Source organism: Ceratotherium simum, chromosome 3 (genome assembly GCF_057802395.1).
Source record: "Ceratotherium simum simum isolate JZ-2026a chromosome 3, ASM5780239v1, whole genome shotgun sequence".
Taxonomy (NCBI): Eukaryota; Metazoa; Chordata; class Mammalia; order Perissodactyla; family Rhinocerotidae; genus Ceratotherium; species Ceratotherium simum.
The window spans coordinates 73,858,788-73,884,592 of NC_141902.1; the positions used below are offsets into that span (position 1 = coordinate 73,858,788).

General features: G+C 38.8%; 1 protein-coding gene across 3 annotated transcripts in view; it reads right to left on the reverse strand.

Annotated features, from left to right (window-relative positions):
* Positions 1-15,350: 15,350 nt before the first annotated feature.
* The window catches only part of GABRA5 (gamma-aminobutyric acid type A receptor subunit alpha5), an 86,726-nt gene continuing 76,271 nt past the window's right edge, over positions 15,351-25,805 (reverse strand). For all 3 annotated transcript variants that reach the window (XM_087428805.1, XM_087428804.1, XM_004421909.2), the window contains 3 exons: positions 23,804-23,956; positions 20,937-21,148; positions 15,351-16,636 (listed from right to left, as the gene is read on the reverse strand). In XM_087428805.1, the coding sequence (XP_087284931.1) occupies positions 16,334-16,636; positions 20,937-21,148; positions 23,804-23,956 (668 nt within the window). In that variant the 3' untranslated portion in view covers positions 15,351-16,333. The remainder of the gene's footprint in view (positions 16,637-20,936; positions 21,149-23,803; positions 23,957-25,805) is intronic.

The following is a 25,805-nucleotide window of genomic DNA, read 5'->3' on the forward strand; positions in this document are numbered from 1 at the left end:
GGCTCTGTTCTCTTGATCTATTTGTCTATACTTGTATCAATACCACACATATTTTTTATTACTATAGCTTTAAAATTGTTCTTAATATTATTTTTAGTACTCTGAATTTATTCTTTTGACTGTTCTAGGCCGTTTGCATTTCTGTATAAGTTAGCTTGTAAATTTTCCTGAAAATTTTTAACTATTTACTATGAAATAGTCACAAGCTTAAAAGGAAATTTATAAGAATAACACAAAAATTTCCATATAATATAACACAGTCTACAGTCCCTAGTCTAATTTTGTTAATTGTTCCAATAACATCTGCAATATCGTTTTCCCGCATATGGTCCAAGATCCCATTCAGGACCACACAGTTCATCCCCTGTGTCCCTTTAGTATGTTTTTAATCTAGAACAATTCTGTCACCTTTCATAGTCTTTCATAACATCAATAATTTCAGTATAGACAAGTGATTTTGTAGAATGCGGCTCAGTTTGGGTCTGTCTGCTGTTTCCTTGTGATCAGATTCCGGTTATGTATTTTTGGCAGAAATCTGGCATAAGTAACATTGGTTTTCTCAGTGCATTGCGTCGGAGCAAAGAAGGATGGTTTGTTATATTATTATTATGGGTCACGTTGGTTAAGTTGGTACCCGCTAGGTTCTTCCACTGTGAAGTTACTTTTTCGTTTTAAATTATTAATTATTCTTTGGGGAAAATTCTGTGAGAATATTTAATTATTTTAGTTTTAGCTTGCATTGGTGATTCTTGCCTCCTGGTTGTAAAATGGTTATTTTCTAATTTTGTTGTTTCTTCGACATTTATGAGTTGGTATTATACTTTAAGGAAGCGCTTTTCTCTTTCTCTATAATTACTTTCAGTGTGGACTGTGGTTTCTTTATTGCTATTCTCAAATTACCCAAGATTTAGACAGTAAGAGCTTCAAGCTGACTCCTAACTCCTTTTAGCCTGTCCCCAATGTACTTTTGGGCACGTCCTTAGTTTCTGCGGCAAGAAGATTTTCTAGGCTCACTCATAATTTCATTTTTCCAGTCCTTGAAGCCACAATTTCTCCCTGGTTCCTTTTAATCAGGAATTATGTTTAGAAAACAAGATCTAATTGTTCTGAAATGTCATTGCTTTGAGGCTTTCTAGAGGACTGAACTAGAATATATGTGGCCTATATATATATACGACACTACATTATACTATAGTATTATATCATGTTATATATATATATATATATATATATATATATATCTCATAACGTATCATGTACTAGAATTACTGAGTGCATAGTACAGTTTCCCATAGGATTTTTCCTTGTCTTTGCACTTTCCCTCTTTGTAACTTTTATTCCTCAGTGAGAATACCAATTCTCAACGAAATTAATATATTTATTAATTTGCTCAACCCTCCAGTGCAGGCAATGTAGTTTCAGAATTACTGTAACCATACTACAATGAAAAGCAGATTTCTAGACTGAATTTAGGATTTCATTTCAAATCTTTTTATTTTTCTTTAAGCTAAGAATACAAGAAGAAAATCAAATGCTGTGTTTAAAAGTTATTTGGTTTAGGGTTTTTTCTCCAATGTGGTTATGCTATTAATTTAAACCGGAGCTGAGTTCATTTGTTTCTGTTTGTATTGAACTTGAGCGTTTTTTCCCTTCATGGTAGATTTAAATTTATTTTTAATGTGTAAAATATTAACATGATTCCAAAAGTCAAAACTTACAAAAAAGAATAAGAAATACCCCTGGGGCTGGCCTGGTGGCGTAGCTGTTAAGTTCGCACTCTCCACTTCAGCCGCCAGGGGTTCGGAGGTTCGGATCCCGGGCGCAGACAGACGCACCACTTGTCAAGCCATGCTGTGGTGGCATCCCATATAAAGTAGAGGAAGATGGGCACGGATGTTAGCCCAGGGCCAATCTTTCTCAGCAAAAAAGAGGAGGATTGGCACTGGATGTTAGCTCAGGGCTAATCTTCCTCAAAAAAAAAAACAAAACAAAACAAAAGAATAAGAAATACCCAGAATAGTGTCACTCCCTTCATTCCTTCCTCTTGCCCCCACACCGCACACACCCTTCCTGGAAATAATCCAATCCATGAATTTCTACTTTATTTTTTTCTTTTTTTACAAAAATAAATATCTGCATTACTATTTTCTCATTTCCCTTCTTTGTTTTTTTATATTGCATGCTATATAAAACTTTTTGCATGTTGCTTCATCTTCCTCAATAATGTATCTTGGAAATCACTCTATACCAGTTAATGCAGCTCTTACTCATTCTTTTTACATGGCTAAGTAGTACTCCGTGTGTAAATGCTATCGTTTTTAAATCAATCTACTTTGCTGGGGTATTTTAGTAGTTTCCAATAGTTTGTAATTGCATATATTGCTGGACCATATACCCTTGTGTATGCCTATTTTCATACTGTTGGAAATGTGTCTTCAGGGTAAATTCCTAGATGTGGGATTTCTAGATCAAAGAGTACATGTGTGGTTTAGCCAGATGTTGCCCAATTTCCTTCCAATAGGGAAAGTTCCTCCATTTTTTTTTCCAACTATCAAAACTATGTTTCTTCTTAGCTTTGTCAGTAGAGTGCATTTTCGAATGTTTAAACTAAGAGGTGAGAAATGGTATCTCAACATAGTTCTAATTTGCATTTTTCTTATTATAGATAAAGTGAACATTTTTAAATGTTTATGGCCACTTTCTATTTTGGCAAATTATTTTCTCATGTCCTTTGCACTTTTTTTTTTTTTTTTTTACCATTTCTTCATCTCTTATCCTCAAATTTTAAGAATTCCTATTTTCATATATTATAGATAGCCATTTTTCTGTGGTATATGTTGCAAATAATTTCTTCCCACTTGTCATTTTTCATTTGATTTTCTTATATTTTTCTCTTCATCATGAACATTTAAAAAATATTTCTGTATTCAAATTTATCAATATTTTATTGCATCTCGATATGAATACATAATTGGAAACATTTCCCCTACACCCAAGTTATAAAAGAATTCACCCATGATTTATTCTGGTACCTATGTGATTTAATTTCTTACATTTATATTTCTGATTCATTTGGAATATATTCTTTTGTACTATGTGAGGTATGGATGCGATTTTAATATTTTTCAAATGGCTAGTCAGATCTCCCCACACTATTTATTCAAAAGTTCAACTTCACCCTACTGATTTGAAATAGCACCATTATCATATACTAGATTTCTATATATACCTGTATCTGTTTTTGAATTATCATCTAATTCCAATGGCTGTTTTACTACTAATGTGCTAGTATCACCATTTTAATTATAGAGACTTTGTACTCTGTTTTAATATCTGTTTGGGCTGGTCTTAGCTCTTAATCTTCTTGTTCAATATTTTCATGTGTTCTCACATATTTATTTTTGCAAATTAACTTTACTATCAACTTGTATAGCTCCAGAAAAAACTTTTTTTGTGTTTTATTGGAGTTCTATTAAATGGATAAATTAACTTAGGGAAAATCAACATCTTTATGATGTTGAGTTGTCCTATGCAAGGAATATTTTTTCTATTTGTTCCTAAGTGCTTCATATAGGGTTTTCATATTTCTTAAGTTTATTTGTAAAAATTGTATCTTTTTTATTTCTATTGTTAATAGTATTTTCTCTTCCATACTGTCCTCTAATTGCTTATTATTCATGCATATAAACATTTCTCCTATTTTATATTATTTTTATAACCTGCTTGCTTTCTGAATTCTCTTAATGTTTGAGTTAATATTATCATTGATTCTCTAGTGTTTTCTGGTTTTACTATCACATTGCCTCCAAATAGGGATAGATTTACTTCATCGATCCCAGTTTTTATGCCTCCAGTAGTTTCCATTTGTCTAATTGCCCTGGCTAATACCTTCGGTATGATGATAAAGAGTAGAGGAAACGTGGGCATCCTTTTCTTATTCTAAATCATAGTGGAAAGCTCTCTAGGGTCTCGTAATGAGAGACAGACAGATAGAAGGAGGAGAAAGATGAGATGCCTGTAAATAACTATTTTTTAGTATTTTTTAAAATCAAGAATGGGTGTTAAAATTTGTCAGACTTTTATACCATCAATGGAGATAATCAAATGAATTTTCTCCATAGATGATTAATACAGTGAATTATATTACTGAATTTCCTAACATTGAACCATTCTTACACACCTAAGAATAAACTTGGAAGTTTTCCTTCATTTTCTGTTTTGGAACAATTTATTTGCATTGGGATTATATGGTCTCTGAAAGTTTAGTAGAATTTCCCTGTGAAGACATTGGGCCCTGTGTGTGTGTGTGTGTGTGTGTGTGTGTGTAGAAGTTTTGATAACCTTCTCTTTTTCTTCTATGAAACATGGCCTTCTTAAGCTTTCTATCTCTAATGGGGCAGTTTCAGTAAACTGTATTTCCACCAAGAAATTGTCCATTTCATCTATGTTTCAAATTTTCTAAACAAAGATGTGCTAAGTAGTCTCTTATGACTTCTTTTTTGTTTTTCTCTGTATAAATAGTTTTATTTCTTATTTTGTGTATGTTCCCCCTTTTTTCTTAAGTAGTTTGTATATTTCATTAGTCACCAAAGTTTTGAATCATTAGTTAGATCTACTGTTTCTATAAGCTCTACATAATTAAATTCTACTTTTAATTTTATTTTTGTTACCTGGTAAGTACCTACTTTCTTTTGGTTCATTTCATTGTTCTGCTTCTAGCTTTTTGAGTAGGAATTTAATTGTTTTTTACATTTTTTCATTTGTATTGATATAAGTGTTTAAGAATATGAATTTTCTTCTGATATGCGTTAAATGTATCCCATAGATTTTTATGTGTAATTTCAAATTACACTTGATTTTTAAAAATTTCGTCAGGGCCGGCCTGGTGGTGTAGTGGTTAAGTGCGTGCGCTCTGCTGCAGTGGCCCTGGGTTCATGGGTTCAGATCCTGGGCACGCACCAATGCACTGCTTGCCAAGCCATGCTGTGGTGGCGTCCCATATAAAATGGAGGAAGATGGGCACGGATGTTAGCCCAGGGCCAGTCTTCCTCAGCAAAAAGAGGAGGAGTGGTGACAGATTTTAGCTCAGGGCTAATCTTCCTCACCAAAAAAAAATTTTGTCAATTTTTGCATCTCACTTACATCCTTGTACTATTTAATAGAGGAATTTTTAAATTTCCAATTGGAAGAAACTTTAAATTTTGTTTTTAATTTCTAGTTTTGTTACTTATGATCAAAGTATTGTTTATGAAATTTCTACTTTATAAATGTACTGACATTTTCCAATATCAGTAAGTAACCTAATATGTGATTAGTTTTGTGGCTGATCCATGTGTATTTGAGAAGTATATTCTCAGTTACAAGCATGTAATGTCACTATATATCCATAAGACGTACCTCATTTTGCTGTTTAGTTTTTGTATACTTTTACTTAATTTTTGTCCTCTTTCCTCATTTTGTCCTAATATTGGATTGTTAAAGTTTCTAATATTTATGTATTTATATCTCTGTCTCCTTTTATATCCTTTAGCTTCTGCTTTATGTGGATGATGGCTATACTTTTTGGTGTTTTTCTGGGTATTCTAACTTGTACCTTTTCTTCTAGTTGTGGCTTGTCATATTTAATCACTTCACGCCTGAATGCTACCTTGCCTGACATCAGGATTTCAAACCGTGCTGTCTTATAAGTTTCATTTGTCTAGTATGTCTTTGCTGATACCTTCATATTTAGCCTTTTTGGATCACTGGGTTTTGCATGTTTCTTCCATATAGCATAGAGTTGGGTTCTGCTATAGGAGCCTATTTGAAAATATTTTCATTTTTATAGAAGAGGTAAATCTTTCACTTTTATGATAAGATTCATTTTGGTACCAGGTCTGAACTTACTTTATGTAGTGTCGTCTTTGCTGTTTTTGGATTTCATTTTTTGAATACCAAGAGTTTCATATTTTTGTTGTAGTTCTTGTAATCTTCGTTTTTCTTATTTACCTTTTACTCTCTGGTATGGCTGTTTTGAATGCCCTAATCCAACTATTACTTATTATCTCTACAACAGTCAATGAGCTGGTTATTTTTTCCCTTTTCTGTCTTCTTCTTCCTCTTATTTTTTAGCTTCATTCTTTCTGCTTTGTCACCATATTTAACATTTGTGCAGTAAACTTCTACCCTTGTTCCCATCATTTTCAGTTTAGATCCACAATTAAATATATTAAATGCTCACTGTCAGTTCTTCTAAAAACAACAACAACAAAACCTTCCTTACAGTATCTTTTTCTCATTTCCTAGACTTTCCTTTAGTGTCGATCATTTGGCATTAAAAATCTCGAGTTTTATTAACCTAAAGATACCTCCATTATATTCTCTTTCTTAAAATATAGTTGTCCTGGGTATAGAATTTCAATTTGAATGTTTCTTTTTTTCTCTTAACTTTCACTATCCTCTGGTTTCTCTTATGCTGTGGAGAAAAGAAATATCAATATAAGTTTCATTTGGACTTTTTTTCTCTGCTTTGTTTTTTTTTTTTTTTTTTTGGTGAGGAAGATTGGCACTGAGCTAACATCTTTTGCCAGTATTCCTCTTTTTGCTTAAGGAAGATTCGCCCTGAGCTAACATCTGTGCCAGTCTTCCTCTATTTTTTGTATGTGGGATGCCGCCACAGCATGGCTTGATGAGCAGTGTGTAGGTCCATGCCCAGGATCGAACCCATGAACCCCAGGCCACTGAAGCAGAGCACGCGAACTTAACCACTATGCCAGGGGGCCAGCCCCAATCTATGCATTTTTTTAAAATTTTGAAATCATCATAATTTTTTGTTAACAAAACTTTTTTATTTTTATATAATTGTAGATTCACATGTATTTGTAAAAAATAATACAAAGAAATCCCATGTACCCTTTACTAAGTTTCTTCCAAAGAAAACAACTTACAAAACTATAGTATAATATCACAGCCAGGAATTAACACTGATACAATCAAGATACAGAACATTTCCATCACCACTAGGATCCCTCATGTTGCCCTTTTATAGCCACACCCACTCACTCCCACCTCTACCCTCTCCTGAACCCCTGGTATACCAGCTCTTTAGCCTTATGTCATAATTTAGTCCACAGAAACCTGGATCACCCTTCCCCTCCAAAAGAGGGAGTGATTCAGATGCCCATGGCCCTGCTCTTGCTACATTATGTTCTTTCTCTCAGCACACAGTTATGGCCTCCTAGAGAGTTCCCTAAGAGCAGTTGATCAAAGAAGAAAAATCTCCAGCCTGGTTTACAGATGGATCTGTACAATATGCAGGCACCACCTGAAAACGGATAGCAGAAGCTCTTTAACCTCACTCTGGGATACCCCTGAAGGACAGGGATGAAGGGAAATCCTTTCAGTGGGCAGAACTTTAAAAAATGCACCTGGCTGTCCATTTTTCCTGGAAGAAAAGATGTCCAGAGGTATGAGTCTATTCCATTTCATGGGCTGTGGCCAATGGTGTGGCTGGACGGTCAGAGACTGGGAGGGAACACAGTTGAAATATTGGTGACAGGGTTGTCTAGGGAAGAGGTATGTGGATACACGTTTCTGCATGTGCACAGAAGGAAAATATATATGTCCCATGTGAATGCTCGCCAACATAGGACCTCAGAATTGGTGAATTTTAATAATTAAGTGGACAGTATGACCCCCTCTTGGGATACTCGTCAGCCTCTTTCCTCAGCTACCCCTGTCATTGCCCAATGGGATCATGAAACAAGTGACCATAGTGATGGAGATGGAGGTTGTACATAGAATCAGCAATATGGGCTTCCACTCAAAAAGGCTGAACTGGCTACAACCACTGCTGAGAACCCAATCTGCCAGCAGCAGAGAGCAGTACTGAGTCCCTGATATGACACCATTTTCCATGGTGATCAGCCAGCTACCTGGTGGCGGGTTGATTACATTGGACCACTTCCATTATGGAAGGGGCAGCATTTTGTTCTTACTGGAATAGAGACTTGCTCTGCATATAAAGTTGCCCTTGCTGTCTGTAATGCTTCTGCCAAAACCACCTTCTGTGGACTTACAGAGTGCTTAATCCACCATCATGGTATTCCAGACAGCATTGTTTCTGATCAAAGAACTCACTTTATAACAAAATGTGACAATGGACCCACACTCAGGGAATTCACTAGTCTTACTATGTTCCCCATTATTTTAAAGCAGCTGGCTTGATAGAATGGTGGATAGCAGCATATACTGCATTGTTTGTGTTCCCCCAAAATTTGTATGTTGAAATACTAACCCTCAATATGATGGTATTAGGAGGTGGGGCTTTGGGAATTGATTAGATCATGAGGGTGGAGACATCATGAATGAGATTAGTGCCCTTATAACAAGAGACGTGCAAGAGCTTGCTGGCTGTCTCTTTCTCTCTGCTTTCTGCTGTGTGAGGATACAAGAAGAAGACAGCCATTTGGAAACCAGGAAGTGGGCTCACACCAGACACCAGATCTGCCAGCACCTTGATCTTGGACTCCCATCCTCCAGAACTGTGAGAAATAAATGTTTGTTGTTTCAGCCACCCACTGTATGGTAATTTGTTGTAGAAGCCAGAACTGATCAAGACAAATTCCCTTTTAACGACTCAGCTATGACACGAACTAGGTGGCAATATCTAGAAAATTTTGCTTCTCATCTCCTAAATCTTAGACTCTGCTGGTCTAGAGGTCTCAGTTCCAAAAGGAAGAATACTTCCACCAGGGTGATTAATCTTGATTACCAAGGGGAAATTGGGCTGCTACTCCACAATGGAGGTAAAGAAGACTATATCTAGAATACAAGTGATACCTTAGGGCGTTTCTTAGTACTCCCATGTCCTGTGATTAAAGCCAATGAAAAACTTCAATAATCTAATTCAGGCAGGACTGCTAATAGCCGACACTCATCAGGAATGGATCTTTGGGTCACTCCATCAGGCAAAGCACCATGACCAGCTGAAATGCTTGCTGAGGGTAAATGGAATATGAAATGATTAATGGAAGGAGCTACTTATAAATACCAGCTGTAACCATGTGGCCAGTTTCAGAAATGAGGACTCTAATAGTTATTTCTTTATTTTCTTTATTTTGATATGAATATGTTATGAGTGTATACAAATATTTTTTCTTCCCTCTATTATATCCTTACCTTATATAAAATGTGTTAATAATAGTTAAGTTTATATCTCATTATTTAAGTTACAAGATATCAAAGGATAAGAGTTAGCATCACCCAAAGACTTTTCCATCTGTTTACTTTAAACCTATTTGTATCTTTGAATCTAAAACATGCCTCTGATTGACAGCATATAATTGAATCTTTTTTTTTAAACCCAGTCTGACAATCTCTGTCTTTTGATTGGAGTACTTAATTCATTTCCTTTAATACATTATTTATATGGTAGATTTACATCTGCCATTTTGCTATTTGGTTTACTGTATCCTCTTTGTCCCTATGTTACTCCTTTTCTTTCTTCTTTTCTGTTATTTTCCAGTATACCACTTTCTTTTGTTAGATTTTTTACTATTTTTGCTTTTATTTATTTTCTTAGTGGTTGCTCTGGGGATTATCCCTGAAAGTATAGTCACTCTGGGGATTAAATATGCATCTTACCTTAAAGCAATATATTTCAGATAATTACTTAGTTTCAATAGTATATAGAAATTTTGTTCTAATATAGCACCCTGTCCTCCCCCCGTTGTAATATCATTGTCATACAAATTACTGCCTATAAACTCAACAATAGTTTTGTAATTATTTTTTATGCAATTGTCTTTAAAGTCAGTTAAGAGAAGAAAAGAGTATAAAATATATGTATATTTTCTATTATATTTACCTATGTAATTTCCTTTACTGGTGTTCTTGCTTTCTTTGTGGGGATTCACGTTACCATCTAATGCCATTTCTTTTCAACTTGAAATACGTCCTTTGATATTTCTCATAGAGTAGGTCTGCTATAGATTAATTCTTTCCATTTTTATTTACCTGGGAATGTATTTATTTCACTTGCCTTTTTGGAGGATAACTTTGCTCAATAGTTTTGGTTGACAGATGGGTTTTCTTCCCTTTCTTTCAGCACTTTCAATAGGTCATCCCACTGCCTTTTAGCCTCTGTGGTTTCTGATGGGAAATCAGCTGTTAATCTTATTGAGGCTCCCTTGTACATTATGAGTCTCTTTTCTCTTGTTGCTTTCAAGATTCTTTCTGTGTCTTTGGCTTTCAGTAGCTTAATTATAATGTGTCCAGGTGTGGATCTCTTCAGGTTTACTGTACTTAGAGTTAGTTGAGCTTTTTCAATGTGTAGATTAATGTTTTTAATCAATTCTGGGGAGTTCTGACCATTACTTCCTCAAGTATTTTTCTTGTCCTTTATCTGTCTTTTCCCCTTGTGGGATTCCTATTATGCATATGTTGGTCCACTTGATGGTGTTTCACACGTCTCTTAGCTCTGTTCATTTTCTTCATTCTTTTTTCTTTCTATTCTTCAGATTGAATAATCTATATTGACCTATCTTTAAGTTTGCTAGATCTTTCTTCTGACTGCTCAAATATGATGTTGAGATCCTCTAGTGAATTATTCATTTCAGTTTTTATACTTAACTACAGAATTTCTATTTGATTCTTTTAAAAAATGATTTCTATCTCTTTATTGCTATTATCTCTTTCGTGAGACATTGCTCTCCTACTTTTCTTTAATTCTTAAAACATGGTTTCCTTTAGTTCTTTGAACATATTTAAAAAGCTGATTTAAAGTCTACCTACTAAGTCCAACATCTGGTCATCCTCAGGGCCAGATTCTTTTTTTTTTTATATTTATTTATTTATTTATTTATTTATTTATTTATTTTTTCCCCCAAAGCCCCAGTAGATGGTTGTATGTCATAGCTGCACATCCTTCTAGTTGCTGTATGTGGGACGCGGCCTCAGCATGGCCGGAGAAGTGGTGCGTTGGTGCGCGCCCGGGATCCGAACCCGGGGCACCAGCAGCGTGGCATGCGCACTTAACCGCTAAGCCATGGGGCTGGCCCTCAGGGCCAGTTTCTTTTGATTGATTTGTCTCTTGTATAGGGGCTGTACTTCTCTGTTTCTTTGCATATCTCCTAATATTTGTGGAAAACTGAACATACCGACATATATTTTAGTAACTTTGAAATCCCATCATCCCTCCCCCATCCCCCAGTTTGTTGTTGTGCTTTTTTTCTTGTTGAGATTTAGATTTGTTTTTTGTTTAGTGACTTTGCTGGACCAGCTCTGTAGTGCTTCTATTCCCTGTAGTGTGAAGTCTCTGTTTTAATTCTTGTTTAATTTTTAGTCCTGGCTTCCTAGGGTCATTCCTGGATCAGCATAGCTCTCTCTGCTCTTTCATGACTGTTCACACAGCCCTGAACATGCACACAGCCTTCCAGATCCCCAGGAATATGTGAGAAGTTTTCACAGCTCACTACGGACACGTAATTGCCTAGACCTTCCCTTTTAAATTTTAGGGCTGGGTTCTTTCTTGCCCCAGCTGATAGCACAGACATTAAGAAGCTGTAATGTTTACCTTCACTGACTGCTACTGATTTCTGTTGTTATTAACAATGCCCTGGGAATAAAGCTTTTCCATGGAGCTCCAGGTCAGGTCAAATAGTGGCAAAGCCCTGGGGTCAAGGCTTTTTATGGAGTTCCAAATCAAGTCAGCCCCCTCTGGTGGCAGCAAGGCTACTGGTCCTCCTGGTACATGCCAGGGAGCTGGTAGGCAGATGGGAGTATCCCTAAATTAAAATGTCATAGACCTCAGTTCTAACTGAGGTTCAGCAGGTTTTCTTCAACAAACTCTTTCAACTTGTTGTGTGCCTTTGTTTAAATTTGCAGAGTTCTGAAATGGTTTCTTTTGATAATCTTGCCAGTGTTGTCATTACTTTTTGGGGAGATACAATTTACTGAGGTACTCACTCCACCATCTGGAAGTCTCACCTCTGGATAATAAATTATATGGTCACTCTACCTGACAGGTCAGCCTTTTACTCAGGCCAGGCCAGTTGTCCCACCATGTAGGGATGTATTCCCAGTGTTGCTGTGTCAAATATGGATAGGTTTGTAAAAACTCTGAAATTTTTATTTCATAAACTCTTAATACTTTCTTTGAGTGGGATACAACCACCTCTACCCAAAGAGGTTTCATTACGTCCAGTCCACCCACTTTCTAGTGTCCATTCCCTCCATCAGTTCACATTCACTGAGCACCTGTCACTGGCCTGGAATAGTGCAGGCTGCTAGGGAGACAGTGGTAGCAACATGAAGAATGTAGAATAAATTGGACATAAATTAGTATATTGAGTCAATTAGAGCTCATTTCAAGTTTTCCTTTCTAAGGTTGTACATTACAAAATATAGTATCTAATCTTTGGTTTTACTTGTCTTTCAATTTGAACTCACAAAAGCTAAGGAAGCCCATTTCTTCAGACTTTCCTATTAGGGAAATTCTAAGCAGTAAATATTTTTGAATCACAAGTTTCTGTGAAGAACCCATGCTCATTTCAAAATAGACTACAGAACATATGAGTTTGGAGTTGAGATAGTCTATTGAAAATGACAGTAACGAACAGATAATCATGCAAATTGTTGATGAAATGAACCTTTTTGCACACTTGAAAAGCATTACCTTATATCACTGCAAACCTGGCAAGTAATTGAAATGATCAGAGCAATTCATATTCAAATACTCACCATGTTTGCTCATGGCATTGATTGTCCCAGATGTGGTAGTATTGTAAAAAAGACATTAAGACTAATTTTTAAATATTTAAAATACTGTTTTCACTGAGCATAGTATGGCATTTCCAATTTTCAAATAAAAGAAAAAAATAGTTCTTTTTGATTTGAAGCTAGTTCTTACAATGGAGGCTAATGTTGATTGAAGCCTCGACATCATCGTAGTTATGCTTTCCCCTTGAGGTAGACCCCCCCCCCCCGCAAGGCAGTAACCATAATCATTTACATCGGTGCTCTGGAAGGAGCAATCACATCAAGATACTTGGCTCTAGTCAATCAGTGCTTCTCTCTCTCCCCTCCCTGCATTCTACCCCCCTGCATTCTCCCTCCCTCCTTCCCTCTCTCTCTCTTAGATGGTGATGGAGGATGGAGGGTGCTACCCTGACAGGGCCATTCTATCAAAAGGAGTTTCTAAGATCACAGAATTTTGATATAAGAAGGAAGAGACTTAAAGGTCATGTTTCCAGTGCAAAAAAATTTCTCTAGGGCATTCTAATAGATAACCATTCAACCAGGGTTTGAAGCAAGATTTTCCATTTTGGGTTACATTTTTGTTCTAAATCAACTTCCATCTGGAAGGAATTGCAGGGAGTTGTGAACCTAGAGTTAGAAACTATGAGAACTGAAATCTAGGCCTGCATTTTCTCCTAACATGTGATATGATTTGAGCCAAGGGATTAACCTCTTTGGGTTTTAGTATCCCTACATATAAAATTGAGATTTCTCAATTACTGTACCTATTTCCCATAACTTGTCCCATAGGAGACACAGAGCACTATTTCTAAGGCATTAACCTAACAAATAGGTTAGAAGATTTACAATCTCCCTGTCAATCTTCAGTGGAGGTTGTTTGCTGTACCATTTTAACTTTGACAGTTACTCTAGATGTATGTGAACCCAATTATAGTACACAAGCGTTTAGGCCAACTTTAGCCAAAGCCTGCCCTACATAGACACATAGATTCCTGAGAAATACAGAAGTAATACTGATTGCTGTCCTATTAGAATATTCTGTCTTTCTATTTATGGTGATGTCAAATGAGATACATTTAAATACTCTGGTTCTAAAAATAGGGCACTGTAATTTATAATTATTTTCAAAAAATTTATTTCTTGCCTTATCATTTTTCCCAAGGTGATTCTTTGTTATATCCTCATTAAAAATAACAAACACTGAAATATCTACAATACAAAATCAGAGAGCAGAAAACTAATGTGATCTTTTTCACTACATATTCATCAGATTTAAGACTGAGCAGCATATAAATGCCGTAGGCTTAGCTATAAACTGGAATTTACCTGGCAGAGCTCCTAGGGTTTTCTGTAACAAAGGCTAGAACTTGTCAAGAAAACTATTGCAACCTGATTCAGAAGACATCATTCTCCATTAGGATTGAGATGTTTAAAATGAGTGTTTGTATGTGTAGCCATTTAGACCTAACTTATAGTATATTTTTATCCAAATATAATGCAAAGCTAAACTGTAAATACTATATAAGAGAAATATAACTAAACGGTAAATTAAAACAGAAGCTTCACATTGAGCATCGGGTTTGCCTTTTGTTTTGGCAGATTTTATGCTGTGGTATAATGGAAAGCACACACATTATTCTACAAATATAGCATCATTTGTAACAGAGAAATGCTTCTTGTATGAAGATTTAAGAGCATCCCTTTTGTTGGCCTGTACCCTTCTATTTATGAGATCCTGAAACCAGGCATAGAAGGGGCAATGGAATCTCTGCATATTTAATGAACCAGAGATGCCAAAAATTGGGCACCAGTCTTTTTGAAGAACACAGTAGTTCTGTGGCTCTCTCCTACTACTCTGATAAAATATGATAACTTACATTAAATCCTGTGAAGAGATTTCTCAGGATAAATACTTGGAGTTTTCAGTGAATGGATGCTGTGGGCATTTGCATGGTTTTTCAAGATGAAAGTGACTGCTGAATATCTACCTGTGCATGTGTCCATGGCCATGGCCCTGTCTGTGTCTACCAAACACGAGGGAGGTGGATGGGTGTTAAAGAACTATGTACCATTAAGTAATCAATTTGGTCAGAACTAACTTTGATACCATTTGCTAACAGTCATAATTTCCCTTTTATAATTGCAAGTGAATCACAGTGGAGGCAGAAAGTGTTCCTTTCATGCATGTTGTTCCTTGTTACTTCCTCCAACATTAAGTAGATGGTCCAAATGCAGTACTTTGCATCTCTGTTCACAAACAGCAAAAGGAAGGCATGAAGCAAGGCCTGAGCAGTCACCTTGCCCATAGCAAGCACCCACGTTGGGAACACCCTCAGGTAGGGCTCTATCAAGTAGAAACCCATGGAGCACTGCACCGTGAAGACATATGTGATGGGAAAGAACTTCTGGTTTTACCTGTTCACCCTCACTGTGATTGAAATCAGCTTTCTCTCCACATGCTACTCCAGGGAATTAGACTGGAACAGAGGTTAGCCGCCAAGTAAGAGGTTTTTCTCCAAGCAATTTCACGATGAGTTCCCTTTATGTCACTTTTTGGAAATGAGTCCACCAAAATATGAAATTATTTTCAAAAAATGACATTTATCCACAAGATCAGTTCATTTTTTATTTTTTAGTGAACATTTAAGGTTCATATACAAAAGCTAACAGAGCAATAAGTCAATCATGAAATACGTACAAGGAAATAAAAAGGAAAGTAACTCACAATTTCTCACCACTGAAGCACGACACACTGGCTGCAGCAAGAGGTGGTCAGTGTTTCAGACAGTGGACGCATGGGCCAAAAGCCAAGACTGCCGTCACACCACTTTCTGTTTTAACATCTCCTTTTCTTTCTTGGTCATTGTTCAGTTAGTGGGGGGAGTCGGTGGGGGAGAGAAATAAGTTTATTTTTCCAAAAAAAAAAAACAAAACATTTTTTAAGCAGTTAAATTTTTCCTTGGGGAAATATTTTATGTGTTAATCTAACATACTATGTATTCCTGTTATTAAATTTGTTCACATAAATGTGTGCCTATTCTATTTTTTAATGTAAGATCATGCAGTACTTTCTAATTTCAGAACAGTAAGAATTATCAAAGGCAATTAATTTTGTACATAAATGCCCACAGTTTCCTTTTTAATGAAAAATGTGCTCTTTGTGATCTTTGTTTCTTGAGAGATTTGGTCAAGTAATAATCATGGAGCATTTCCTAAAATATTTATTTGCTGGGAAAATTTGTATGAAATGACATTTGAAGTATAAAAAACATTGTTAGGTAACACTTTGAACAGTTAAAAATATACTTATCTTGTTTGTAAACTATCACTGTAAGATACTGAGCATCTGAGTGTCAGAGCCATTGTCTCTTGTTTTTCTAGAAAGTTGTTTGCTTTGTTTATCAATGTGACATCTTTGAAACATCTGACATTATATACAGAAACATCAAGGCAATATTATTTGTACATATTATTAAACATGCAAAAATTTCCTGAAAGATAGTGCCCAAATATGGAAAGTCCCTCTACGCTCCACCTCCCCTTGGTGCCATTCCACTGGGAGTATGGCTCTCTTGGAGTGTGGGAGTGTGGTGGGCTATTTTGGAGAGGCAGCCCCTTTAATTACCGGCTCCCTATTCAAATATGTTGCCCAGTAAACTAAGTTGAAAGTGCCAAACAAGACTGGGAATACAATTCGGGACATTTTGTCAATCTTGCTGATGCTGTTGTAAGTCTTTTTGTTTTCAGAAGTCTTCTCTTCAGAAGGTTTTACTGAGACTGAAGACGCATTCGAGGTCCCTGCTGGGGTCTGTTCCTTTGGGATGTTGGGGGGGTGGGTCATCTTCCCAGTAGTATAAGCATTTGTTGACTTATTTAGTATGAGTTCACGTTCCTTTTTCTGAAAAATATGATAAGAATGTAAGAGCATGCCATTTGTGGGTAATTGTGAGCTCACTTCTAAAGGTTTTTTTCTCAAAAGAGAGATAGAGAAACATCAGCTTAGCTCTGCCCGAGGGCAGTCCTCCACAGACTTCTAAGCCTATAACCCCACACAGCCAGTCTTGGATATGAAACTCTACAACAGGCCAAGTAATTTATGGTGGAGAAACTTGGAATAGTGGTTACCTTTGTTGAAGTGGGGATGGGAACTGACTGGAAAGTGGCAATGGTGAACTACTAGAAATGCTGGTGATATTCTCCATCTTGATAGGGATTTGGGTTACACAGGTGAACATGTTTATCAAACACAGCAAATGTACCCTTAGTATCTGTGCATTTCATGCTACGTAAATTTCACTTTGAAAGAATCAAACAATAAACAAACAATGAACTCTAGTTATATGCAGGCTCAAGTATTTAGTGGGAAAAGAACTGTCATCTGAAATTCACTTTAAATGCATCAAAAAATAAGATGGATTTACAGATGGATTGAGGGTGGGTGGATGGATGGATGGATGGATAGATGAATAGATGATAGATGATAGAGATGACACAAGCATAAAAATGTTAATTATAGACAGATTTTCATTGTAAAATTCTTTAAACATTGGTATGTGTTTGAAAATTTGCATAATTAAATATTGGAAAAAATTATATTCCATTACCAAAGTAATATAGTCTCATTAAATAAAATTTGGAAAACACAGGAGAGTAAATTAAAGAAAATATATATCACTATCTCAGAAAAGATATCGGCACCCCCATGTTCACTGCAGCATTATTTACAAAAGCCAAGACATGGAAACAACCTAAGTGTCCATCAGCAGATAAATGAGTAAAGAAAATGTGGTATGTATATACACAATGGAATATTATACAACCATAAAAAGAAGGAAATCCTGCCATTTGCGACAACATGGATGGACCTAATTTAAGGCATTATGCTAAGTGAAATAAGTCAAGCAGAGAAAGACAAAAACTGTATGATCTCACTTATATGTGGAATCTAAAAAAAAAAACCAAAAAACAATACCAGAACTCACAGATACAGAGAAGAGAATGGTGGTTCCCAGAAGTGGGGTGTGGGGTATGAGAGAAATGGATGAAGGTGGTTAAAAGGTACAAACTTCCAGTTCTAAGATAAATAAGTCCTGGGATGTAATGTACAGCATTGTGACTACAGTTTATGTATAACTAACTTCATAAGTTATATATATAGTATATGTACAGTTTATATATAAGACTACAGTTTATATATACATTAAATATATTTATATTAATATATTATAAATATATTATAATATATAAAATATATGTTATATAATATATAAAAATTATATAATATATATTATATATTTTATATATATAAGATTTATTGAGGTACATATATAAAATTGAGGTACATAAAAAAGTATATAATATATATAAAATATATAAAAAATATATAATATATAAAATAAAAATGTTTTATATATTTTAGATATATATTTTATATATCTCTATTTAAATATATTTATTTATATATAAAATTATATATCTATATATATTGATGTGTATATATATATTGACCATTAAAACTATGGGAAAGATAAAAAGCAGAAAGGAAGAGCATGGAGCAAGGAGCCAGAGAAAGCAAGTGAAAAGAGAGAAAGAAGAAATTTGGAACTAGATGCAGGGAGCACAATGACTACCTGGGGACGTGGTAAGGAGGCCACGATAGTCCTCAGGCCAGAGTAGGGACCTCGTGGGCCACTCCTCAGATATACTACGGCTATTTGCAATACCCGTGATCATGTGAGCACTCATGCTAGTCCACCAGAAGAAACCAATAAACATGACTGACTAGCTAACTTACTGCTGTGAATGGCTTTCATCTCTTGGTATAACCCGGGTAAGAGCAGACACGTTAGAAGAGACACTAATCTGTCTGATAGCATGTGTTTTACTTGGGGGATGAGCAGCAACACAGGACTCAGCACAGTCACAATGGCTGTGGTGGTCCTGGACATGTGCCCCTGGTCCTCCTTCTAGGTTGGACTTGCTGCCCAGCTGCAGGCAGAGTTGCCAGCAGATGGCCTCCATCTCTGGCTCCTTCAAGGGCAACTTCAACTTCTTCCTCTACCGAATCCTGCTTCCTCAACTCTGTCCTTTCACAGGTGTTTACCCCTAATAACTATCTTGCACCTCAAACTCTGACCTGGCATTTGCTTCTGGAGATCCCAACATGTAACAATGGTGAATACAGTCTATTTTTCAAGTTGTCTCTATTTCTAAGTAAAAGTCAGTTTACAGGAGTAATCTAACACTATGCTTACTTATTCATGCTCACTACCGTGTCTATAACAGTGTGATTTGCCTGCCTGGATGCCTAGAGATGCCCCGGTGCTTCTATAGCATGGAGCCTTTCTGGCCTAAGGGGTGGGATTCCCAGCACACAGCCTTCTAGCGAATGACACTTAGCCTTGAAGTTCCACAAGATTTATTGAGGTACATTGCTTGTTCTAGAAAATCAGTGGTAATCTGGGATTAGACAATCCATGTTCCCTTCATCCCTTCCTCCCCACCCAAGTCTCCATTAAGATCTATGGTAAGTAGTAACAACAGTGTGGCTGAGTGTGAACACGGTAGCGGACCATGATGACGAGCCCATCCAACAACATTTTAGGGCGCTCCATTGACCCCCGGGTTTCACCTTCCTCCTAGACTCACAGTCATGGGCCTGATGGCCTCAGTTCCTGCAATAGACTCCCAACTGCTCTCCCACTTCAGACTTGGCTATCTCCAGTCCGCTGTCACATGGCCATCCAAGACCCAGGCCCTTAGCAAACATTAACCTTCCAGCAACACAGCGCTGGGTGTTGGGAAGCTCCCTCTCCCCAGACTCTATTCTTGTTCCTCCCCCCACAAACATCCTCCATGACGCCTTCTGTTGGTATAATCAAGTCCAGACACTTCTGTCAAGAATCCCCACAGTCTGAGGATGTCCTGCCTCTACAAATGTTTTCCCAGCTCCCCACCAATCGTCCACTGCAGTCAGCTCACTCCTGTTCAACCACTCCCACCTCTCAAAACACACCCACCCCAGGGGTTTCTACTTGTCAAGACCCTCCCCTCCCTTCCCTTCTCCTCAAGGGGACCCAGAATGGGTCCCGCTAGGCCTTTCTCCAAGTGGGTGAGCTGGACTTGGAAGTGGGTCTTCCATGACTGAAACTTGGGCATGGGAGGAGACTCATGGTGCTTGGAGGTGGGAAGAATCAGAGGGGCCAGGTCAAGTCAGAACCTCTGACTTTTCACAGGAAAGGAAACAGCAGTGTTAAATGCAAAAAGCAAGCAGGGGGCCATCGATTCGACAGAGCTGAGTGCCCTCCACAGAAATGGAGTGTCTTGGGTTGCCATTACTGGTCTGTGGGCCTGGTTGGGAGGTCAGGACATATAACTCCAGTCTTCCATAAAGCCTTCTAGGGCTCCCTTCATGCTGATTTTTCAAAGAAGAAACTAAGTTTTACTTTCAAGGCTACTCTGATAACTCTGGCCAGCTCTTCTCTCAGAGCAAAGGATGTGCTTACTTGTTTTATGCATGGGATAATTAGCAGTTTATCATGTGCTGTTTTATTTTCTATTCCATGTATGTTATTCTCATCTCCTCAAGGACATAGTACGGCTTGGAATGTTGTGCAACCTTTTTTCTTCAAATATTTCTTAGATTTAGGCACCAATAACCCTCCAAATACTCAACAATTCATTTCTTTGAACACAGTAATGCTTCCACCATAACTCATGTGCGTCGTTTAAGCGAGCCACATCATCTCGCCAGTGGAACTGGGTGTGTTTTTCTTGATGTGCTGCTTCCAATAAGTCACGTGCTCTCTTCACGACCTTAAAGCCACCTTGCAAAAGATATACTGCACGGTGACATGGTGAAGGAGGGAGCAGAGGAATGGACTGTACAGTTCAAAACTGGACAGGTAGTCCCTGAACAGGCAGAAGGGACTTTAGCAAAAATAATAGGCCTGAGTATAAACAAGCCCATTCACATGACATCAGACCTTTCACTTGAATAAAGCTGGAGATTCAAAATAAAGTTGAAACAGGACCTATTATAAGTAAGTCTTTGTAAGGACCTTGAACATAAGAGAAGGGATCATTTTGCGGGGAGGGAGGAGAAACACCCTGTCTTATATTTGGACATAGAATCAGGCACATTTTCTCAGAAAAGAGAATCCGAAAGAAGGGAATAAGGAGGAAAATGAAGTCAGTACCTTGACCTTGGCTGCTTCCAAGGCTTTTTTGCCATCCCAGGCCCAGCCTCTCTTTGTGAAATAGTTGACTGTGGCAAACTCGATCAGCGCGGAGAACACGAAAGCGTAACACACGGCTATGAACCAGTCCATGGCTGTGGCGTAGGCCACCTTGGGCAGAGAGTTCCGGGCACTGATGCTGAGGGTCGTCATGGTCAGCACTGTGGTCACCCCTGTGGTTGTCAGTGATGGGGGTGAGAGGGGAAGGGAAACAGGGATCAGTACCAGCACCCGGACTCCGGTATGACACCCCTGAACATGATAGACAAAGACAGGGAAGGAACCAGTCACTTTTATCCCCAGCCCAGACCTCCTGCTCTACAGTTTTCATCACACTTAACATGTTCATAGCATTTAAAATATTGCTTACTTTATCTTGTCGATTGTCTCCTTCCTCTAGAATATAAACCGGAGAGGTCAGGGATGTGGGTCTGATTTATATGCATCCCCTACCACGTCCAAACAGCTGGTGCTCAACACAGATGGGTCAAAGGAGTGGTGTTTCTTCGTGGCTCTGGGGCAACAGCTAACTGAGAAAGGGCAGTGACATTCACGCAGCATCTAGTGAGGTGCTTCACAAAGATTTCTGTGCACCTTCCAAGCAGTGGGCTCGAGGCAGATCAGTGAGACAGACTTTCTTCCCTGAGGACTAACGCACCCTGCAGACTCCCAGGAGCCAGGGTGCAACAGAAGCACAGGGTCTGAATCTGGGTCTGGGCACCTCACTCCCTCCAAGAGGAATCCATGTCCCCTCGAGGCTGCCATGCAAGGTGCCTGTGGCTGTCTATCTTGGCTTCTGGGAAACTCTGCAGAGACCATCCAGCAAGGCCAGATCCCTTAGAGGGGACGTTCTCTAGGACTGACAGATTATGACCATGTACAAGGCACCTACTGAGTGCAGACTCTGATCTAAGCTACATTCTGGATGGTGTAATTATCCCCATTTTGCAGGTGAGGAGCTTAAATATTTAAAAAAAATACCCAATATACCCAAATAGCCTGCTGGCAAATGAAACCCATATCCAGCCCAGGTCTGCTGGACCCTTCCAGCCCACGTGGCTTCCATGTGCTCTGTGCCTTCCTTTTTACTGCATTTTGTCTGCAGGAATCTGCACTGTGTGCATGGGGTGTGACTGCAGCGCACCTGTTACGGGTTGAATTATGACCCCTTTAAATTCATATGTTGATGTCCTAACCTCAGAACCTATGAATGTCTCCTTACTTAGAAATATGGTCTTTACAGAAGTAATCCAGTTAAAATGAGGTTGTTAGGGCAGGCCCTTATCCAATATGACTGGTGTCTCACACGCACACAGGGAGAACCCCACGTGAAGATTAGAATTATGCTGCCACCAGCCAAGGAACCACCAGAAGCTAGGAGAGAGGCCCGGAATAGATCCTCCCCATACAGCCCTCAGAAGGAACCAGCTCTGCCAATGTGTTGATTTTGAACTTGTAGCCTCCAGAACTGTGAGATAATTAATTCTGTTGTTTAGGCCACCCAGTTCATGGTACTTTGTTGTGGCCACCCTAGGAAACCAATACAGCACCAAAAGTGTAATAGCAGCATAGTTTTCATCCAATGTCATCCTTCAAAGGTATTTATAAGTACTCAGTGAACATGGTACCATGCATGAAATTAATGCTTAATGAGAAATCAGTAGGTATCTGATTTTTCTTAGGAATCCAGTTTATTATTGTGCTGGAGGGAAGTGTTCTGCGCATGACCTTCAATAGGCTTCTTGTGTCTTCTTGGGTCCTTTAACATCCTAACGTGCATTGGAAATCTTCAAGAGGAAACAGACAATAATATGCAGCATTTTCCAAACTAAATTTTTTTCCCTGCCTCCCTAAAGAGCTGGGAGAGACTACCTGGCCATGAGCAAACATCCACACCTCCCCAAAATATTCCTGAAGCTCAATCTGGCGAGGCAAGTGAAGCTGGGGGTGTGACTGGAGCTAGAGAGATGGTCCCACAGGAGCAATCCTGGGCCACTTCCTGGAAACTCCCTGCCCTTTCGCTCTCAGGCATCCTTCACACTACAGGAGCATTAAAATAAAATGCAGGCCATGGTTTCCTTCTTTGGAAGGGAAAGTGCAATAGTAAGAGCTGAGGAGCAAATGGCACTTTACAGTTTAGAACGATGTGAGCATCCATTATCACAACTGACTTGCAAAACTTTAGTATCACTACTTGAATTTGACAAAATGAGCTTCAAAGTAGGAGTCAACACTGACTATGTGTGGTGTGTCAGGGTATCTCCTGAACTAAACTTAATTTATGTCTCAGGGATGTCAAATGATGTAGTTCTGGATTCTTCTCATATATGTATGATATCATATATACATATGTATCTCATATATATGTGTATATGTACATATATATGATAATATATACGATATCATATATAAAATTTATTATTCTCATATCACATATGACATATTGATTACCGCTTGGGACTTAATTTTAAAGTGCCATGCACATTTCAAAGGAAACTGATAACGTACAAAGTAGTTGTTGAAGAGAGTTGTGAGAATACTGTAGCAAAATCACAAGTAAGACAGATTGCGACGATTTCAAACTTCAAAAAAAGGCTTTTCAAAACAGAAATAATGATCGAATAGACCATGCATTATTCCAAAACCCTTGTTCAGAGAGCAATCCTAAATCCTAATCCTTAACACTGAATTCGTAACTAATTGGTCCGTTGGTTTTCTGGGTCACAGAATAGAGGCAGCACCAGGAGTTCAGAGGCTGCTGTTGTTGTTTAAGGGTGGTTGGAAGCAGTCAGAAAACACCAGTCCTGGCCTGGCTTGGGGACACTCACCAAACACTGTCCTGGCTGGGACGGATTCTCGGTTCAGCCAAAAGGACACCTGAGACAAGATCACGGTCATGATGCAGGGAAGGTAGGTCTGGATGACAAAGTACCCGATCTTCCTCTTCAGATGAAAATGAGCTGTCATGATTGTGTATTCACCTACACGTAAGGAAATCAACGGTCAGCCACCTACAGTCCTTCAATCCTGCCTGTGGCTCCTGCCCCTTGGTCAGGGAGCCTTACTTCTCTCCACCTTCCCATTGGACAAGTATTTATTTGTATTGTTTGGGTGACAGAGAGGATGGAGGATGCATGGATTCCTTAACAGTCATTTTATAAGTAAGTCTTTTGACCCTCAGCCTCCAAAGATTCTTTGCTGGCGGATGCCTTTCCTGGGTAAAATCAGATTTCTGTGTTTCCTAATCCCTGGTCACAATCTGTGCCACTCTCACCCGCCCCCTCGCTGCTACTGCCATCAGGATTTCAGGATTTAGCCTCTCCAGATATAACGTGACATCACAGAGCCCTGTTGTGGGTGGAGGGTTTCCTCCCTATTTCCCAGCCAGGGTCGGCTTGAAGGAGCTGCAGGCAACGGTTCCCCCACAGGCTCCCTGCTCACTTGTCTGGGTGGAGGGTGAGGAACAGCAGCTTCAGGAGCCACAGGTCCTGGCAGCTCATCCTGTCCGCTGCCTACAAGGGAGAGGGGGCATTTCCTTGACGATGCCCCAGTGCCTTCTCTGGATCTGCCTGGCTGTGTGGGAGGCCAGCGGAGACCTCCCGTTCTTTGCTGAGAACGATGCTGCCCTGATGGTGAACTGGTAAGGAGCTGGGGCTGACTGCCATCGGAGGGTGTGTGAAGGGGTGTTAAACCGAGAATCTCCTTTGTTACCTGAATTTGCATCTCCCTGGGGAGAAGGATGCTTTGAGAAGTGGAGGCAGAGTTCAGGTGATCTGACTGAGCACAAAGTTCTTTGGCTGAATTGCAAGGAGTAGATGGTGTGGCCAGGGAACTGTGAACAGGGGCTTGGGGCCTCCACTACAACAGACCCCAGATGGGGCCAACTATTAATATGGGGGTGGTCTGCCAGCTGCTTGGGAAGAGTGTTGGGACCTTTGAGACTGATAGCAGGGCTCTGATGCTTGCTATTGGAATTGAAGCCCGGAGCTCGGTAAGGCCAGGTGTGGATGTGTTCCTCTGTGCCTTTTCTCATGGCACGCCGTTCGTTAGAGATGGAAGGAACCATTAAGATCACATGTGATCAAATTTGCCTTCTTACAGAAAAGGAGACCAAAATTCTCAGCAGTGCCTTGAGGCACAGTGTGGCAGGCCATACTTTCCCCATGGCCCCAGGCGAGTGAGAGCCGGTGAGAGGGGCGAGCAGGCTTCCTCACAGCAGAAACAAACAGGGACAGAGAGAAGGGGAGTGGGAAATGTTTAGTAGCAAGGGCTGGCCCTTTATAATGATCCAATTTTGCCTCTCCTGAATACGTGAAGAGGGGAAATGCCTTTCTGTTTCTTTGCAGTAGGATTTGAAATTCCTCTCCTACTTTTAACTCTTTTTTGTTGTAGCTGTTATTTTTGTTTTATTTTTGAGTTGAGTGTAGCAATATCAGATGATGTTAAAAAGAAAAAGTCCATCTTTTTAGAGTGTAAATACAGGAAGAAACCTCATTTATAAATTTTTAAAGAACCATATGAAACAACTCCAAACTGTAGCACCCTCATTAGCATCACAATTCTTTACCCAAAACTTCTGCCATACCATCTTTTAACTTGTTCCCATAAAATCGGGTCTATTTCCCTTAACATGGCAACCACAGGTGAAGCCACCATCCTCCCAGGCCTGCCAGGCTCTCTCCCTTCTCCCCTCTCTACCGAGCACCTGTGCAGAGGAGACATGCATTGAAAGTCCCTGTGCCTCCTGCCAGCTCTGAGGGTTGGTAATGCTGACAAACAGGGATGGTGACCAGAGCTCCCCTGAGGGTATCCTCTGAGGATTAGAACTTA